The sequence below is a fragment of the Orbicella faveolata genome, unplaced genomic scaffold (genome assembly GCF_042242905.1).
Source record: "Orbicella faveolata isolate gen_17 unplaced genomic scaffold, um_ofav_v1 contig_34, whole genome shotgun sequence".
Classification (NCBI taxonomy): Eukaryota; Metazoa; Cnidaria; class Anthozoa; order Scleractinia; family Merulinidae; genus Orbicella; species Orbicella faveolata.
This window is the reverse complement of record NW_028301563.1, coordinates 26,727,484-26,747,500: the sequence shown is the minus strand read 5'-3', so window position 1 is coordinate 26,747,500 and position 20,017 is coordinate 26,727,484. Positions and strand designations below refer to the sequence as shown.

General features: G+C 37.9%; 1 protein-coding gene across 1 annotated transcript in view; it reads right to left on the bottom strand.

Annotated features, from left to right (window-relative positions):
• LOC149105506 (uncharacterized) overlaps positions 1-19,049 on the bottom strand; it is a 26,505-nt gene extending 7,456 nt beyond the window's left edge. The window contains exons 1-22 of the mRNA XM_089272367.1: positions 19,031-19,049; positions 18,794-18,861; positions 17,915-17,979; positions 17,407-17,461; positions 16,168-16,229; positions 15,935-16,009; positions 15,361-15,406; positions 15,069-15,109; positions 14,575-14,626; positions 14,023-14,054; positions 13,144-13,324; positions 12,685-12,713; positions 12,030-12,066; positions 11,856-11,917; positions 11,651-11,741; positions 11,331-11,362; positions 9,950-10,035; positions 5,810-6,129; positions 4,294-4,408; positions 3,566-3,685; positions 2,875-3,056; positions 1,010-1,340 (exon numbers count right to left, since the gene is read on the bottom strand). Coding sequence (XP_089128493.1) covers positions 1,010-1,340; positions 2,875-3,056; positions 3,566-3,685; positions 4,294-4,408; positions 5,810-6,129; positions 9,950-10,035; positions 11,331-11,362; positions 11,651-11,741; positions 11,856-11,917; positions 12,030-12,066; positions 12,685-12,713; positions 13,144-13,324; positions 14,023-14,054; positions 14,575-14,626; positions 15,069-15,109; positions 15,361-15,406; positions 15,935-16,009; positions 16,168-16,229; positions 17,407-17,461; positions 17,915-17,979; positions 18,794-18,861; positions 19,031-19,049 — 2,101 coding nt within the window. The remainder of the gene's footprint in view (positions 1-1,009; positions 1,341-2,874; positions 3,057-3,565; positions 3,686-4,293; positions 4,409-5,809; positions 6,130-9,949; positions 10,036-11,330; positions 11,363-11,650; positions 11,742-11,855; positions 11,918-12,029; positions 12,067-12,684; positions 12,714-13,143; positions 13,325-14,022; positions 14,055-14,574; positions 14,627-15,068; positions 15,110-15,360; positions 15,407-15,934; positions 16,010-16,167; positions 16,230-17,406; positions 17,462-17,914; positions 17,980-18,793; positions 18,862-19,030) is intronic.
• Between the last annotated feature and the right edge of the window lie 968 nt (positions 19,050-20,017).

Genomic DNA, 20,017 nt, shown 5'->3' with positions numbered 1-20,017 from the left:
TAAATATTAGCTATGTTGATCGTACTCCTGTAGTTTCAAAAGGTTAGTGCCCAAAGTTTTCTTTCCTGTTCCCGGTACACTAGCCCTAATACTAAACATGGATATTAGTCAGGGCTCCAGATCACGTTATACTTTTGAGAAATACTCCTTCAACCAGCAGCATGCCCGCTAAAATTTTGCGAAGGCTATCTGTAGGGCATTTTCAAAAAATCATAATTAATTTTTCTTGAGCCCGATTTTAAATATTTTACCGTTAATCGAAAGAAAAAACATGAAATAAAATTCTCTGTAAGTTTTACTGTATTTGAGTAAAAGCGTAATTTTTCAGCTCCTTCAGCGCAACGCCTAAATTTGACTCGAAACAGAACGGTTTTTATGGTTTTGGACCGTACTCGGAAATCGTCGCAAGAAATATTGAAAAATAGTATTTAAAGCCAAATTATTGCTATTTTTGTTTATCATATGGACTAACTGTCTCACACAGAAAATTTGAAGAAATTCTGTTTTCGGCCGAAAATCGAGTGGTCGGTTCTTACACGGACAGCCTCTTAAGTTACAAATGAATTAAACAAATTTTAGCTTACAGTTAAGAAAGACTTCATATCCTTTAAACTAAATTGCTTTGCATAATAATGTAATAATTTTATACTTGACACTAATTTTAATACTTGCTTTAAACAATAACGTTACTTAATAATACATTTGTTGTCTACTTAAGTTATCGATTAATTTTATTTCCTCATGCAGAACCCATTCATTTTTTTCTTTACCAGCTTCATTTGTTTTGATTTGAAGTAGATATGTTTTTTACTCCTCTAGCAAAAGTACGGACATTATTTTTATTTTATTTAATCTACTATACTTTTTGTGGTGCTTGGTGGGTTACCTGTGGCAGTCTGTGACAAGTATTATGGGATAGATCTTGTTGTTAAAAACGCGTGGGCGTGAAAACGGCAAGAGCGAGTTCAATGCGACTTAAATGCGAATAACAGAGTGTTACACTTCCTACCGTAATCATTCCAGTTGACGCTAGTAGTAAGTTTACTATACATGAAGACTGTCTCGGAATGGCGGGACTCGAAGGCACAGATTTTCCCAGATGACGCCATGAGCCATCCAACATCTCCGTCACAACCGTTGTTAGCCTTGTTGATGTAGAAGCTTCTGCCTAATGACGAGTTTCCAAGAATGGAAAAGTCATTTTGTTGCTCGGTATCCAAGTCGTTCCATGGCGAATGAATCAAGCGACCTTTAGCAAACCAGTTATCTCTGTTGCTGTCAGCAGCGTTAAACACAATGGAAAGAACTTCTAATTGATTGTTATATAGGGCAATGCGCGCCTGCAACGAAAAACAATAGTAACGCTTTTAGTACGAACGTCCCACCGGTATCACGCGGGCTTCATGTAAATGTAAATGTAAATCTTATTTATAGTGGGCGTTGAGGTCACAAGTGTAATAATTGGCCTCAAATGTAGTAACTGACTCCAAATGTAATAACAGTTGGCCTCAAATGTAATAACTGACTCCAAATGTAATAACAGGAGGCCTCAAATGTAATAACTAGCGAATGCCATCATAATATTTCTTTTGAGCGTGTGCAAAACGCAAACGTTTCATCGAGGAAAAAAGACGTCACACTTCTCGTTTTAAGGACCTTTCTTTTGGTGGTTTCTGGTCGTTTTCAACTCAAAAGAAATATTATGTCGCAAACAGCATGAAAGCTTTGACAGCTTTCGGCAGCCTGGCTGCAATATGCAGAAATAGCCAAGATGTATAAAATTTTCCATGACTATTGACATCACCACAAATGTCAAATTTCAATTACTGAAGGTCACGTGGCTAATGACATTATCAAATAGTGGTGACATGAACTTGCTTATTTTCCGGAATTGATCATTATGTCCAAGTTTGGACTTTATCTATCCAGTTATTTTAAAAAAAAAACTCATTTCTCGAGGTCACGTGACAAATGACACCTAAAATATGTTTGCAGACTGAGTTTATCGCAAATAAAAGGTATTGTTTACTTGTCTGCCAGTTATTATATTTGAGGCCTACTGTTATAACATTTGGAGCCAGTTATTACATTTGAGGCCAATTATTACACTTGTGGCCTCAACAATGTCATGCACTTAGCTATACCAACACTAAGCTTAGCTAGTTTACTGGCATGCCACTGAAACAAAAGAAACAAATATTTCAAATAAACGTAGCACAGTCAAAAGTCCCAAATGGCAGGAGGCAGAGTAGGTAGACCGGTTGGCTATTTACAAAGCGTAACCAAGGATTTGAACCAGGGACTACCGAAAAACAGATCCTGCTAGTGACAGGGTGGAGGCCTTGAACACAGGACCTCCGGATTACAACACCAGCGCCCTAAACCACTCGGCCGCCCTGCTTCCTCTTTTATGGACATCAAAGTTTCTGATGTTACCTTACATTGAATTTAGAAATCTACTCTACAAGAAAACAAACACCTGATTAAGAACATTTTTAACGTTGTTAGCCACACTCTTTTACCAACCACTTGGGATGGCGGGAGAACACGAGAAAAGCTTGTCAATTAACAGTCTTTTGGCGAGTCGGTTATGAAAATCTAAACTATGGAAAGGGTTATCAAAGCGAGAGAAAAATATTTTGATTTCGTGATCAAGTTGCTTATCCTAAACACAGTTACGAGATGATGCGTTGAACCAATCAGAGCGGCTGAAAGAACGACAGCACAGGTTCAGCACCACAGCAAAATCCTTCGATTCAAAGACAATGCAACACACTACGAACACAATATAGGAAATGCTCTTAGTATATTTCAGTTTTATATTACCACGACAAGGGAGAGTCATTGCTAGCAGCTCTAATGGTCACCATCTACCTTTTTTGGTCTAACAGATGTCCATCGCTTAACGTAGCGGCTCTTGTACGACTTTTTGACTGAAGAACCGACATTCAAAGGGTTTACATCCTGTAGATTTAGAGCTGAGTGCGCTGACCAAAACTCCTGAATGTTTGTAGAGACCGAAGTCCCGGCAACCACCTTCAACACCATTGTCCAACCTGTGCCAACAAAAGAACTTGACCTTTATATTGCCTGACTGACTGACTGACTGACTGACTGACTGACTGACTGACTGACTGACTGACTGACTGACTGACTGACTGACTGGCTGACTGGCTGACTGGCTTGCTGGCTGACTGGCCGACTGTCCGACTGGCCGACTGGCCAACTGGCTGACTGGGCATGCTTATTCAATGAAATTCCAAACGTATACCACATAACATCGCATAAAAGGCCGATTATCTCGTGTTGTTAGCCTGTTGCGAGTCGACTTTAATAACTTTTATTGTCAAGCAACCAATTAAGTAGAAGGCAGTCCCCGGATTCTAGAGAAATAGCAGGATATACAGGAACATAAATACTGGAACAAACATCACGGTCAAAACATAAAACATTTAGAGACATCAGCGTGCCTATGAGATGACCACATAAATCTCGTGGAATGTACAGCTAGTTCATCTTAAAGGTATCAATTACTAAATTTCTTAACCTCATTGTAACGCATTACCTCCTCCCATGTAATCTTGATCACAGTAAAAAGGTAGCAGCCAGTTTTTGTCTGATATTATATGCACGCCCGTCTTACGAATTCCAGCGTTCAGCAATTGGTCACAGTCTCCATAAGGCGCTGAAACAAGATTAAATAAAATACACCAGATCAATGTATAAGAATGCAGATGAGAAAAGTTGACCATGGAAAGGGCTATTATGAACAATTTACGGCGTCTGCGAATGTTGCTTTGGCAAAACTATGCGCCAGTGAAATGCACTGAGTCTTTTTAAAGATTTACAAATCATGCGCATTAGTGATGGGACTATGCATTGACAAAATAATTATAACCTAAATAGAAATATTTTTTTGAACTGTTGAGAGTTGAATGGTAGTGGAAATATATTTGGATATAAAGATCCACCAGTTTCCACCAATACTGAGTTGAATAACATTGTCCGTAGAAAATAATATACACTTTGTTAATGGTCCACATTGAAACTGTTTTCCAAGGATCTGAAGATGCAGAGGCAGTTTGCCTGCTGTGGCTATGTGAGAGGTTTACCTTTTTCATGGAGCGATGCCTTTTCTGTCTAAATTCTGTAAATTGTATACAAATTAAACACGTATCGGTTTAATTTGAACCTCATGGCGGAGTCTGATCTCCCCGATTAAATCGTTGTTGAGTACCTCTACGGATATTACAATTCAACGTCCTTGCATTAAGGTGGCTGATGAATACTCACCTATATCACAAGTTTTTCCCTGCAGACTGGGTGGGCATTCGCACTTGAAGTCGTTCCATCCATCCACTGGCAAGCAGGTGCCTCCATGTTCACAAAGGTTTTGTTCACAAGGAGCCTAAGGGATATAAAATCAAAAAGCCGATACATGTAGGGACAATGATTTATAATGTGTTTCATATGAATATCGCAAAATTCTGAGTTTCCCATCTACGTATCAGTCTGTTTAACTTTAAACTGCACTTGTGGCTGAAATACAGCAAACCCCCTATTCAAATACGCCTCTGATCTGATCTCAACCTGTCTAGTCTACTCGATCCTTTTCGGACCATAAGCTACTGACAAAACTACCCCGAAACCCTCTGTCCACGGCCAGACGTCTCACCTCTCACCACCCTCTCTTACTAAAAGCCCCCTCACTAACATGCTTCCCGTATAAGAGGACAAAATTTAAGAACCCCTCCCCTTTCCCTTTTCAATTTTTCTCAATCTTCCTCCCGTCCCTTTTTTTTTTTTTTTTACAACCCAAACATTATACATCAGAATGCTTTCTTAACTTACCAAACTAAGCACGAATTCAGCACAGTATTCGCAAAGTTTGGTAAAATATTACCAGTACTTACACTCAATCCAGAACGGTTTTCACTTGAGTGTCATAGAAACCAAAACCAAAGTAATCACCATGGTCAAGATTAAAGGAGATATCATTCATTCATTCATTCATTCTGTTTATTTTGCCTTTTTACTTAATGTACAGTATTCATAAATGTTTTAATGTGAGGCGAGGTGACCTCTAGAAACCATCAGGCTTTTAGTTGAGGCCACCTTGTACGTAACAATACGGTTACATAAATAGTGCAACGGTGTGCGGCTTTGCCAGTTCAGTGATTACTTTACTAAAAACTTTAGCAGTTTTTTCTTAAAATTGGGAAAACTTGACAATAAAGTGATTGTGACAGGAAGGGAATTCCAGATCTTTGGGCCTTGGTAAAGAATTATACGGCGCGGAGTTTATTAAACCAATCAAAACTTGAAGTAAATATATATATCTGTAGCTGATGCGACGCGCGGGAAAACGTGTGCATGCGAGTCACGATTAGTTTAGGGTCAACTTCTGGATTGGATAACCAAGTTGCAAGAGTTTTTTTTTAAGCCAATCGCTTCGCGGGTGATGCAAAACTACATGCAGTGAATGCGAGTTGCGTTTGACACTTAAGGGAAAATAAACCCCTTTAGCAATCCTGATAAGCAACGAATACGCAATAACTCTTTCTTAATTAAAGGCACACAAAAGTAGTGGCAACTCCTAATGCGTTTCTGTGAAAGAAGAAATAATTTCTCTCCCGATAAGGCCGTTTCTCTCTTTTAAGCTCATTCTTCCCTTTTCCCACCCTTAAGTTTGCAGGAAATCCCCCCCCCCCCCCAAAAAAAAAAAAAAAAAAAATCTGTCGCGGCCTTGGCGTTTAGTGGCAAAAATACGCTCGTAAATTATGATATATGATGTCTAAAGTAAACCTACCGTAAAACTGTAGTGATTAAAGTCCAAACTTTCCTCGAATTCTTCATAGGAAGCAAATTTGTCGGTGTTGAGGAGTTCGCAAATAAGTTCAACACTTCCATCACTGGGAGTGGTTTTCAAGTTTGCCGATCGGCATTCTGAATTCTCTATGCAGGCGGCAATACACTCTTCTTCATTAACTACGGTTTGAATATCCATTATTTCTGAGTGATTCAGTTTGTGATTAAGAAAAGGAGCAAAGTTCGCGAAGTGTAAGACTCCCTCGGCAATACGAATTCCACCTTTGTACCTCGTAGAGTCAGGCTGTCCCAGTGTGAAAACTGGCAAAAGGAGGAACGAGTTTATGAGATGGAAATATGACCATCCCATCGCTAGTTAAGAAGACAAAGCTCTCCGTTATATCATCTATTCTCAAAATGCTTGCTTAAGTGTATATCATCTCTTTTCAAAATGCTTGTAGACTTTATTATCACCTGTAGTTCTTTTTTTCTTTGAAGCCAGAAGTTATCAAACAGAGGCTGCTGATTGTGCGAAAGTAATAGCTAGCTTTTCAATGAAAAAGAGCCTCGTCTCTATTCATGAATAAATGATGATTCAGTCATGGTTATTTCTTTACTTATGGTCGCCTACTTGTCCACTGTAGTTAAAAGCAATTAAAAACACACCCCACTGAGAGCAGTCTTTTTGTCACAGCAATTATCGGCATCTTTTATTTTACAGACAGAAATCTCTTCAATGATTTTTCTTGAACTTTTAATTCCGCTTTCATTAGGAAAGTACTTTGCTATGGATACATACATCGATCTTGTGGGAACTCCCAAAGCTACAGTAACGATACTAAAGAATTAATGCTTCAATTGTGGAGGGTTTTTACAGGAAATTGTGTATTTTGTGTTAGGATCGAACATAAATTTGAAGTCCACGAAGTAAGGTAAACGAAGTGCCTTGTTCCATACAAAGGGTTAAAGGCCGGTCGTTAATTTTATCACGCCGCAAGAAAAAAACCGAAATTATCCCTGATGGCACGTGACACTGACTCGTACGATTTCTGTTGGTTAAAAACCTTCCAGTGAACATTCCAGTGTCAATCAAAGTCATACATGCGCATTTTCGTGACTCAAGCCCTCACAGTAAACAATGCCACGGGAGTGTACTGCTTAAAAGATTGTAGCTGAATGATTACACACAAAACGTTTGATCGACAAACTTAAAAGTACAACATAATAAACAGTACCAAGTGGGGGTTTCATTTAAATGGTCACACACTGGGATTTTGTCCACGGAGATGAAAGTTACAACCATCTTGTAGAACGTAATTAACAATGCCACATGAAATTTTTGCTAAATAATTTTTATTTGCACACCTGGGTTTCAGCTGCACAGTTAAAAGTTAGAACCAACTGACACAGCGTGATAAGAAGCACCACATCAAAAAAAAATTAATGCTCAGTATAATTCATTTGAATTATCACGCACTATAGCTAGGGTCTAATCTGCAAAGGCAAAAGTTAGATCAACTTTCTACAACATAATAAATAATATCACATTAAAGTAATGGAGAACGGCTATTTTGAATTTTTCGCACATTAAATTTTTTTACCAGTTAGAGCCACATAAATTTTCTCGAAGTTTGGCTCTGGGTGTGAATGGCCCAATTAATGAAAAAAAAACAACAACAACAACACAAGGTCTGGTTACAAATGTTTAGCATTGCTGCTAATAAACATTTCACTTTTTTTATGTATTGTCAACTTCTTTTAAAAGTTCTCCTTCCCCATACAATTGTTTACTTTTGTGTTTTATAGAAACTTTGTATATTGGTTTTATTCGTTGTCGTTACTTTGGTTCTTTTTACTAGGAAAACGGTCTTGATCTTTAATTAAAATGCCTCTTTTGTCCCTCATCTTACAGGCAGTCTTTTCGTCTCAGTCGAGGCAATTTATAAGGGGCTATCTCATCTTAAAAAACTGCAAGATGACTTATAGGGGTGGAATGGTCCTTTAAAAACCCATGGTCTCGCAAAATTTTCGTCGAATTTCACGGGTCTCACAGCCTCGTTTTTTAGCGGTTATGTGCGTCTCGCAGTCTCGATTTTTTTCAAGACTGAGAAAGTCGTTTATTACCGATTTGTTTATTTTTGTTGATAAAGTTAAATGACATCACAACATCTTAGAACCTGAACGTCTCGAGCTCGCATTTAAAACACTTTAAAGTCTCGGTCTCTGTCTCGGGATCGCAAAGAAAAACGCTAATCTCGTCGTCTCACAAAGTCTCGCATTTAGCATTCGCCAACCCTACTTATGAGAGGTGTTTAAATTATGGACCAATTTAAGAACCAATTTAAGGGTCTGTGCCATCTCGCAAAATTAGGGCATGCATTATTTGAGGTGTTTTATGAATCAATTTAAGAGGCTCTATTATCGCGCCGATCTTACAAAATTGGAAGCTAAATTTTTGAAAGTGTCTTATATATAAACCAATTTAAAAGGCTATTTTATCTCCTAAAATTAGAGATGGCTTATTTGACGTGCTTTGTTTATGAACCAAGAAACGATGGCGCTTTCATCTTGGAAAAGTTCTTTCTTTAAATGGTAAACACCGTGCAGGATATTTGTGTGTGTTTTTAAGATGAAACACTTGAATGAATTTCTACAAGATAAAGTTTTCTAAAGAACTTTGAAAGTATTCATACGTTTCTCTGCAAGTAGTAAACATCATTTTGATTTATGTCTGAAATTCGGGTTGTGTTCAGTCTACCGCATATATACAAATTGTTTATCATCCACAAAAAAGAAAGATAAATTTTGTAAATTCTGTAATAGTTGCCTTGCTTTGTGTGTACAGGTTACTTCATTTTCATGGTCTCTGCTCTCATCCACCATTGGTATCTCAAGAACAACCACACTGGGGGAATTCTCTCGATAATCGTAAAAATAGAAATGAACTAAGGTCGAAAAATTCATTCCGGTTGGAAACCTTGAAAAATACACCCTACAGTTTGAAGGGCTTGAAAAAACAAAACAAAACAAAACAAAACAAAAAAACAAAAAACAAAAAAAAGAAAAAACTGAAGATAAATTGAACAACAAATTACAACAAAAATCCTCACAGTTTAATAAAGCTTAAAAGTTAAAACCGTAATAATATATGTATAAAAAAAAAAAAAAAAACTAATAAAACTAAACAATATCAGTCGTACTTATATTCTTATGCTTCTTTCTAAGAATATACATCTTTAAGAAAGAAGTAAGGAAATCAGCTAATTCTGTTACTAGAGTGGTTTCAAGCACATTGTACCAAACTGCTTTTTTCTCTTCCACGTGTACTTAGTCTAGTAGTATGATTAGCTGTAATTGATTACTTTTACATGTCCAATGATTTTTCTAAACGTTTTTGAAAGCTACCAGTTGTGAACCTTTGTGAACCAAATCAACACATCTTTGGTATTTTCATTCGTGCTTTACATCTTCTATCTGTAAACCAATGTTCTTGGCTTAATATGCCATGTTAATCACTCAGTAACAACCCTACAATAACAACGCTACAAACTGTCTTGGAGCGCTATCATGTCCCTCTGTGCAGCAACAGTCTTAAGCTATGATCCACACTTAATTCGTCCATCTTTGCCTTCTTTTCAGTTACACCACCGCAATCTTTTTTTTTTTCTTCCATCCCTCCATCGAAAGCCTAACATGACCCTTGAACAGCCGTCTTTGGCAATTTAATCGCTTTCCCCGTGCTCCACAAATTTCATTCCGTCTCTCCATCGAATGCCCATCGCCGCCCTTGTACAACCTTCTTTGGCTATTTAATCACTTTCCCCACGCTCCACAAACTTTATTCCGTCTCTCCATCGAATGCCCATCGCCACCCTTGTACAACCTTCTTTGGCAATTTAATCCCTTCTCCCATGCTGCACAAACTTTATCCCGTCCCTCCGTCGAATGCCCATCGCCACCCTTGTACAACCTTCCTTGGCTATTTATCCACTTCCCCCATGCTGCACAAATTTTCTTCCATCTCTCCATCCACTGCCCGTCAAGACCCTTGTGCGACCGTCTCTGACTACAATTGAATTCAATCCTAACCTTCAACAACTTTCCATCATCCTACGTTTCCCATTTTTTTCTGTCCACCTACCATGCGCTAACGTCACTTCGTCACTGTAGCACGTATGTTCAAATGTCTTGATTAGTTCCTGGAAATCTTCGTTCACATCTTCTTTTCTGGTAACAATATGCTTTCTCTTATCAATTGGGTATTTTCATTCACTCATTGAAACCATAGCCTCTCATCTTTAGCAAAGTCATCCTGGTAACGGTATTTGTAGCTTAATTAGCGATCTTTTTCCTCAAGCATGTACGGGAACTGATTATTTTTTGTCATTAATGTTTATCGTTAAAATAAACCAAAAACAACTGACAAACAAAAGAAAAAATATACGTCCCCCTCTCCCCGTAGTGCTTCGATGTAATTAACATCGGATGATTGCGTGAACAACACGCCCAAAAAATTTCTTCATCTGTCGATAGCGGCCAATGAAACCAGTGTTCAGTTCCCTCTGAAGTCTCGAGTTCTAAAAGTAATGGAATCAAAAAGAAGACGAATTTAGTTTTTTGGCAGAGAAATAAAATATTGGATGAAAAAGTTTACGTTACTCTGTAGCACGAGTAGGCTCTTCCGTCACGCCCTCGTTTCTTGCCGAGCTTAAGAGACGTAAAGTTCCACAGCAGACTTCTCTTTCACGCATGCTCCAAAGCGAGAAGTGCTGGCTCAACAATCTTCATTGACATCAACATAATGGAAAAGGACAAAAATATTTAGCAAGTGCAATTACTTACTTCTTTCATAAGTGCCACACGATTGCTAGAATAAAAATGAAAAACAAAACTTCTTTAAGCAGCAGTGAACTCTATTTACTGATTTACACATGATTGCCACGCTGATGTGTACGTTTTGTTGGGTAACAACAGTGGGTTAAGGAGTGAAACATTTGACTTTTGAGGGAGGGGTGATTTTGAGAAAAAAAAAAAATCTTGCAAGTATACTTGTGGCAAAAAAAAAGGCTCACGACCACTGACGAAAAAAAGAAATTCACGCACGTTCAGTGAGCCGAGAAAGGCATGTTTCGTGAAGAAACAATTACCATGCATATACAGAACATTTCTTAGTACACGAAAGGTTTTTTTCAAATTCATGCCTGCACCAAATGACCCACATCCGGCCTCAAAAGTCGCACGGTCCAACCCTAAATAATTTAACTTTCAAGGCATAGATTTGGCAGTAACAACCAGCAACAACAGAGTCACACAATTCTCGTCGGAGAACAGATATGGTTATTTTAACCAAAATGAATGTAATTGAAAAAAAAAAAAAAAAAAAATGAAAGCTCAATTATTACAAGATCCTGTTTGCGGCTGAACGAGTTAATTTGCCACACTTGTGAATCCAAATTCAGAATAGAAAGAGAAGTGTAATACGTCAGTTATCTGTTTTACAAACACAACAAAAGTTTACTTACTCTTCCATTTCTACTTTCGTTTCTTTATCAGCCTACAAAAATCACAAATTAAATTTTAAGACTATCATTTGAATTCTCTATGTATCGAAGTCTGTTATGGGTTCTATTGCATCTTTCGTTGAAGAAATGCATTCGCTGACCATTAACTACATATTCTCCTTTCTAGTCTTTATATGATTATTGTAGAAACAGTTGGGACAATCGAAGATATGTCTCCATAGGTGCAATCAGTAAACTCACTTTCGATCTCCTTGGGACAATTAATTTTGTTTGTTCATGCCATGATCTGCCATTGAACCTTAACTATGCGCGATGTTTACCTCGATAATTTTGTCTTGTCTGTCGCTTCTAGCTTTGTAAGCCCTGAGGTGTTTACATGTGGTTTTGGTGTTCGTCTTTGCCTTTTCAAGCCTGGAAAAATCACGTCTTTTAGAAGAGGTCCATGGTTTATACTCGTACAGTTAGTAAATATACGATAGATACTCAGTGGTACTATTATTTTATTTTGATAGATTTTTCACTCACTTTTTCGCGACGTTCTTGAGAGCGAGTTTATATTCTTCCTCAGTGAGTTTATGTTCATTGATCTAGGATAAAAAATGTCATTAATTCATTGATTTTAAATATACAGTCCTCCCATTACTATTGATACATTATTGGTGTATAAAAAAGATGAGTAAGGAATGCAAACAAAGTTACCTCGCTTTGCAAAATTTCTTTGTGCTCCTCGTAATCACTATCGAAATAATAAAAAGAATGAAAGAGTACACTTAATTTGGTACATTGTATTGTACTAACACCTTAAATATAAAGATTCTCTTCACAGTCTAGAGACCTATCGGGCCGAGTGCGACAAAGGTTATGCCCGAGCTTCACATTTGGTTATTTCCTCTAAAATCTCTATTCCTATCTCCTTTTCCACCCCTACGCCAACAGAAAAATACACTCTGGGGTATCCATCTCCCTGGGAGCTCTTTCTGGGTGGAGCGAGACAAACCATATGAGTTGACCTGCCCGGGAACACGGCAATAATATCGCCAAAGGCGGGGAATGCCTATCTCCGATGTTACCACTACTTGTGGTTTTTTGATTTTCGTTATTTGATTTTCTGAAAGCTAGTTCAGGGAAAGGACGAATTTGTCAAACATGCTCCGATCTTCGACTCTCTTGAGGTATATTAGTCATTCAAATGTTTTCCGTTTTGGAGCAATTAATATAAATTATCAAGACTTTAAAGTTTAAAAGGTAAAATAATTACAGTTTTTCTTTCAAATTAGTGCAGTTTGGTTCATACTTGACTATTTAAAATAAAGGATCGCTTTTAGGAAAACAAGAGTAGTGAAGTTTGACTTACAATATTACTGAGCACATCTGGCTTTGCATCTTAAATAGAAAGAAGAAAAAAATAGTTAACAGAATGAACCATTCAAGTCGTACAGAATTCAGGTTTTTTTTGTTTTGTTTTTTGTTTTGTTTACAGAAATAAAAGTTGGAGACTAAAAATGGTGATCCTTGGCTGAATGAACGAGATTGTCGGTTTGAAGTCAGCCTATCCTGGTATTGTAATGGTTGAATTTCTTGATCAGCCACAATAAACGCCGCGACAACGAGATGGTTCTACTGTCGGAGTATACTAGATTAAGCGTGCATGCATTCAAACATCAGTGGTTATTATATAAAAAGTTTCCTTGGCACGAAGCAACGCACAGGACAACGGGTGTTTATACAGATCCAGTTCCTTAGTAGTCTTATTTACCTGTGTGCAGTCTTATTTCACTTCTTGTGCTTTATTTAATGAAATACTTGCACTTACTTTATTAATTATTTGCCCAGTGAGTTCAATTTCAAATTTTTGCTTTGCGTTAGCATCCTTGAGTTTCGCTTTCTCGGATTTCAGACCAGCAACTTCACTCTGAAATATGGCGAGTGCATCGTGAAGCTCAGCAGTTTCAGCCTGAAGGACACCAACTTTGTTTTTAAATTCAGCAAACTTTCTGTGAAGGAAAAAATGAAGTGTCTAGTGATTGTCTAGATTTTTAAAGCAATAGAGGAGGTTATTACAGGAGCTACGTCACAGTTTGTGCAACATGAAAGGTGGAGCCTAAATTTTTCAAATTCGTTATTTGTAATCCTAGTTAATCTTCTCCGTCATTAAACACATGTATTCCTTTATGGCTTATTATTAACTTTTTAGTGTTTTTGCTACCTTAGTAAACTACCATTTTTAGCTTTCCTTTAACTAAAATGTAATTTTGTAATAAGGTAATAACTCAAAATACCGTGGCTGAGCAGTCTTCGGTTGACGAGTGAGCTCGAGCAGACTGGGTCTAAATGTTAGATCAGTGGATAGTAAGCTAAGTTGTTCGATGACACTGTGACATCATAGCTAGTTATGTCTCAAAACCTTTGCAGTCAGTGCTGAACACGCTGAATCTTACATCAGACCATGGTAGGAAATTACAAGTATCCTTTGTATTATAAAGGGTTTTATGAGGACAATCAACGGATCGGTCTGTTCCTGTTCCTTGGTACAAGTTTTACTGGGTTTGAATCCAAGGGTAACCCTCCACCCTCCTCCGCCGGTGAAAGTTAATCCTAATCCGCAAAATGGGTACATTGTGGCTGCAGAAATTACGTGATTCATTTTCCTAAAAGAACTATGTTAACAGGTACCCACCACATTAAGCCTTACCTGATCTGCTTTTCGCCCTTGCTCTTCTCTTCCTAAATTGCCACATAATTAACAACAAGAACAGAAAAAAAAATCATCATCGTTCATGATTTTCCAATAGCAAGAGAAAATTATTTTGCTGTAAATAACCAACTGAAATTTGGGGAAAGATTTCATGCACTAAATCTCACGTTAAATCATATAATTTTGGACTGTTGCGTTGACCCATAAACTCCAAAATGTGTAAAAGCATGGCCTATAAGACATTGGCAGAAGTGACAGTTTTCTTCCCCCTTCTCTAATTCTATACTACTGCTTATGAAAGTGCTCAAATATACAGTTCCGTTCGTATTATGCCAGCCAATTAGTTTTAAATAGAGTGGACGAAGAAGAAAGCTAAAGGTAAGTGTAAAGAAAAAAAAACCAACAACAACAAAAACACTTAAATTGGATGTCTTATCAGCCACAGCCTAGTTTGCGTGAGGTTCTGGTAAATCCACAAATTGTATCATGATCTGTCATTCTGTCGTCTCACCGTTAAAGTTTGATTGATTTTAAGTCCCTCTTTTTCACAGAGTCAACCGTTGCGTTTAATTCAATCTTGTCTTCTTCCGATTTGGAAAGCCTTTAAGACAGCAACAGAAAAAAAATATTCAAAGCAAAAAATATACATAACCTGGAATATTTTAAAGCTACGTAACCCAAAAGAAGGATGTGGTCGATTTATGCTTTTTAATATTATCTTAACCCTCGAACGCGCACACATCTTGATACCCCCACCGTAGTTCAGTGGTCACGTGGTGTTGTGGGAGGTGTGGGGGGTCCCAGCTGGATAGCGGATGGAGCCTCTTCCCTGGGCTTTCCTTGTAGTAAGGCATAACTAAAATTTTTAAATGAATAAAAAAAAAAATCGTTCTGAAGAAGGGCGGGGGGGGGGGGGGGAGAGGGGGAGGGGGCGTCATCATCTTAGGGTTAACATGTAATAATTATACTCTACGATTATCAACTATAGTAATAAAAGAAGTCTGTTTTTTTTTCAGTCGAAGCTAATGCCAGAAATATCTTACTCAGCGATGGCAGCCTGCTTTTCGTTCTTCTGTTTCTTCATCTGCGAGAAAAGAAACAAAAGTCTTAAGTTTTATATACATATAAAAAGCAGCTTTTCAAAACTGAAGTCTTGTTAAGTTATAAGACTACTGCCTGGATGGGATTTTCACTTCAGTCTTGCTAAACTCTGAGCTAGTGGACAATAGGCACTGAATGCGATTCTTGACTGAGACTCAGAATGCAGTCTTCTCTGTATCATACTTGTCAAAATTTTAATCTGAATGTAGTTTGTTTACATTATAATAAGCCTACCTCACTCTTAAAGTGCATAGCTTCAATCTGCCTGTTCGTTATTGTCCTATTGAGACAAAATTATAACATTTATATTGTTGACTTGATCATTTTTGTGGAAATGGTTAAACGTGAGAACTAAAGCAGCAGAAATGGGTTTCTCCTACTAATTACAAAATTCTCTGGCGACCTCACTTCTTTTTCGTTATAGAGTTCTTTTTGTACTCAACATATTCAAACAAGGGCAGCGATGGGATTGGCCATATATGTACAGGAGGACTACAATGACCTATTACTTAGCGTTAATGTTGTAGAAGAAGTGTAGCCTATGCTAGATCCTCAGCCAAGATAATTACAACAGGAGTAGTCTCGCAGATGTTCTTACAAAACAGTTTAACTTCTCTCTGCCCGTGATTACAGCTCCACCTTCATCTGTTTCGACCTCGCTTCAGCCCCAAACCCGGTCTTACTTGAACATGGTTATCACATATCAGCCTTCACTATCCAAACAAAGCACCTTTACGTTCACTTTATTAAAACCACTGATATTTCCTTGATTTAATCGACGTTGTAGCTGTTTTTGATGAGCACTTACTGTTTTTGTTTCTTTACTTGCACGCAAAGTTGGTTGGTTGCTTCCTTTTCTCTGGCTAAGGCTTCCTTTGCCTCTCTACAGAAAAAAAAGGAAAAGAAAAGTAAACCGTTGATGCCTTGACCACCATGAATTTCAAAATATACATGTTTGGCTCATGACATGATCGTCTAACCGCCTCGACACCGTCGGTTTAATATTTTGTTAGATATTTCTTCACATGTTATTATACTTACGCAAGTTGCCTTTTAAGATTGCTCATCTCCTTGCTTTGTGACGCTGTTTGCTCTTTTAATTTCTGCAATTCAAAATTAAAAATGTCTTTTGAGAACTTCCTTTGAGCGAAAACGTCTAGAACTCTTTTCATAAGTTTGGAAAACTGTAGGAAACAGTGCGAAGGAAGCCATTAGAGCGCGCATAGTTACTTACGTGATTTATTCGTGCAAGTTAAGGTGGCCGAACACAGTTTTCAAGAGCCTATGCTTAATTCACCATTACTTTAAAGCCATTTATGCTTTGACGCTCGTTTTTTGCAAGAGTCAAGGTTAACTACAGAAAAGTTTATTCTCACATTTTGGCTAAGGTGTGTGCTGTTGCCACGGCAACGGGGCTGGTTAAAAACAAGGCTTAAAAAATGGCTTTTGTTTATTTTAAAAAAATCCAGTCGTTAGATTTGTTTCATCTTTTGCCCACTACGAATTGACATTAAATCCTCTCTGTCTACACTGTTCTAATAAAATTTTGACATAGGCGATTTTCGTAATTCGCCGTAAATCGTTTTCACCGCATGTTCTGTATTATTAAAAATTCCCTATGTCAAAATTCAGATTTTTTGCGATAGATCATTCACGTGGTTTCTGAACTATTTTTTGCCAAATGTCTTGAAATTCTAACGACTGGATCGTCAGAAATCCGCAAGTTTCTGCAAAAGCAATCGGTCTCCATTTTTTGAGCAACTGCGCATGCGCTGCATTTAACTGGGTTCTTTCGGTAACAAAGAGAAAGCTGAGAATTGCTGGTTTCTTTGCGTCGTTACCTTTTCTAACATATCTTTGTAATAAAAGACTAAAGTCATCAATACACTGCGTTCAATAATAGAGAAAAAATAGCACAGATAGTGCGGATGTTGAATAAATGAAATGATCGCTCTTTGCAATCCTTGTGCGCGCGCTCAATTGTATCAGCAAAAGCGCGCGAAAACTGTGTTCGGCCACCTTAAGTGAAGTTTCAGTGGTACAGTCACCATTTTGCTAATCCAATTTTCGCGAGTTTCCAATAAGGATCCTCAATTAGCAAGCATGTTTTCAAACTTAAGTAAACCCAAGAAAGATTTTACTGATCAAATCTAACATGTGTTTGGAAAAGTGTATTCCATAATGGACTTATATGTCAATATTTATTACACTGATGTCAGCGGTTGTAGCCCACCCCCCTGGTTTTAGCTGCGTGTTCCAGTTGTTAATAACTTGACTAACCTGAATCTTCTCTTCATTACTGGTCTTTGTCAGTTCTTTTGGCAATGACTCCGACCTAGAGGACCGTGGAAAGAGGAAATAAGGCAACACATTGGTTATAAAAGATGGAGAGTAGTCTGTGAAGAACTGTGTAAAATTGAACGGCTTAGAAGTGTAATAATTTGGACCACACAAAAATTTTCGCGAGGCATAATCGCCGTTAACATTATGATAGAGCATAAACGAATTCCGAAAATTAAAGAAGGCCTTTTGTAGTAATTCCCTGACCCCACTTAACCCACGGCATCCTCAAACAGCTGCGAATACCTGGAGAAGAATATTCAGTCGGACGTTGTTAAGAAAAAGGTCTTTCAGGAGTTGATATACTAAATCTGGAAAAGCGTAGATTGCACAAGTGACCTTACAAGAGGAAGAAAAAAGCTTATTTTCGTTTGTTTTGCTTTTTTTTCTTTGGTCGTTTCTTCCTTTTGTCTCAAAGGTAGAAAGAATTCGTTTTCTGTTTCCATACCTTTTGAGCAATCTAATGGCTGGACGATTGTCTTCCTTCCCAGCTACGGTTTGAAGTTTCAAAGGCTAGGAACAAACAAAAGAGCGTACGTTACTGATTGTGACATCTTTAGCCTGTTCTAAACAAAATATAACAAAAACAGAGAACTTGATTTATCTTGCAATAATTCAACTAAGTTACAAGTTTTACGAATATTTTTTTCCTCGCCTTCTAAATTACGGTTTACCGTCTGCGAGTTTGAAACAAATGAAACTCTATCGTTGGTAACCTGTAAATAGTTATTGGGCGAGTTATTTTTTCGCGCTTCGTATTCACTTTAAATCTTCAGTTTACGGTTGCTCGAAAATCTACGGCTCTGATTCGGCCCTGTTTTATTCGTAGGATCATGCGCACAAGAGAAAGTACGACGACCCGTTCCTAGGGTCTCCCACCTCGAGAGCTTTAGCGTGAAAACAACTCGGTCTGACCGGCAGACATTTTTCTTAAGAATAAAACATTGTTAATCCATATGCCATTTTGGAAAAGCGTACTTAGAGACATAAGAAGAGAAAAAGATTAGACTGATCAGCTTACAGTTCCCTCTACTACACGTTCAATGCGTTTAGTCTCAACTGGAATGAAAATTCCTTTCTGTACTTTTGCGGACTAAAAACTATAGACTGAATTAAAACTTTTTTTTTTTCAATTTAATACTCGCGTCTTTTAACTAAGTTATTTCTTAGATTAGTTTCGCTACTGATGGAATTAAATACAACCAAGATGGGGAAGACGATGACGGCACAAAAAAGCTGCCTTACTACAGCAGAAAAATGTTACTTTCTCAACTAAGCAGTGATCCTGCGTACGTAGCAAAAATTATTCTGCAAACGTAAAAATTACCTGACTTGATTCAGTCTTGTTCTCGGATTTCAAGGCAGGAGCCTCCTCTCTTTGCACAGGCATATCCGCTGTGAACAAAAATTAATACGGTCTTCGGTGGAAAAAAAAAAGAGAGAGAGAGAAAATGAAAACAAACAAATCGCAAATCAGAATTCAGGACGAATTTTAGGCAAAAAAAATACGAAGTTGTGTCCTTGGGCAAATATGTACATGCATAAAGAACAAAAATTACAGTACCTTCTTGGATAGCAGCCATTGTGTATCACTTTTAATGCTATGTAACTATTTTTGTGTAAAATTAGCGGCCCAAATTCCAACGCAGCAAACGCGTTATAAACCTACTCTGACTGTGAGAAGAACGTTTGCATTCATGACGTAATAATGAACTACACGCGCCTTATACTGCGAAGCGCGCGCTCGCACGCGCGGCTACGCTCACAGCTAGCCATAGCGCACTGCAAGAGTTTTTATCAGGGCGGAAAAAGATTTAAATGTAATATTGGAGTTTTTATGGATTTGAAATTCCTCCGAAAACTCTGAAAACTATCTCCAGGTTTCCTTTGACGAGATACGATAAAGTTTAAACTTTCCCTGTCGTTTGAGCGTTTCTGTATGCCATTTGAACAATTTTAGGTTTAACCATCTGACGCAATTTACTGCAAGACGCGTCAGACAGACCGTTAAATCCAAAATAATTAAAATGGCATAAATAATAATAATAATAATAATAATAATTAACAAAAAAACCGCTAGACCGCACTTACAGCGATGCAACACTTTGTAAGATGTTGGCCACATTGATAACGCATCTTTTGACCTGACGAAAAAGCATTCTCAGGCCGCCATTTTAATGTCACGCAACGCGAAAGCTTGGAATTTCACGTGCCTTATCATGATCGCAAAACCGAGGAACCCTGTGGAGCAGTGCTTGGGGTATTGTGAAAGCTCCAAGCAGGTTTCAGCGGGAGATTTTGTTTCTTAATTTTCCATCACTCATTTTAACCATGTATATCCCGAGAGTAGGGGATGCGGGATAGCCTGTGGCTAGATGCACGGAATCTCACCAAAAGAAAATTCGAAATGTGTAACACCCGGGGGTGGGAGATGCTAAATTTTCGTTCTGAGTAGCACATTACCCGCTCCCCCTAACAGCTCTACTTAGTTGTGGGTAGCGAGATACTGTTATACACCCGCTGGAGTTCTCTGGGCTTCTATTACACAGCT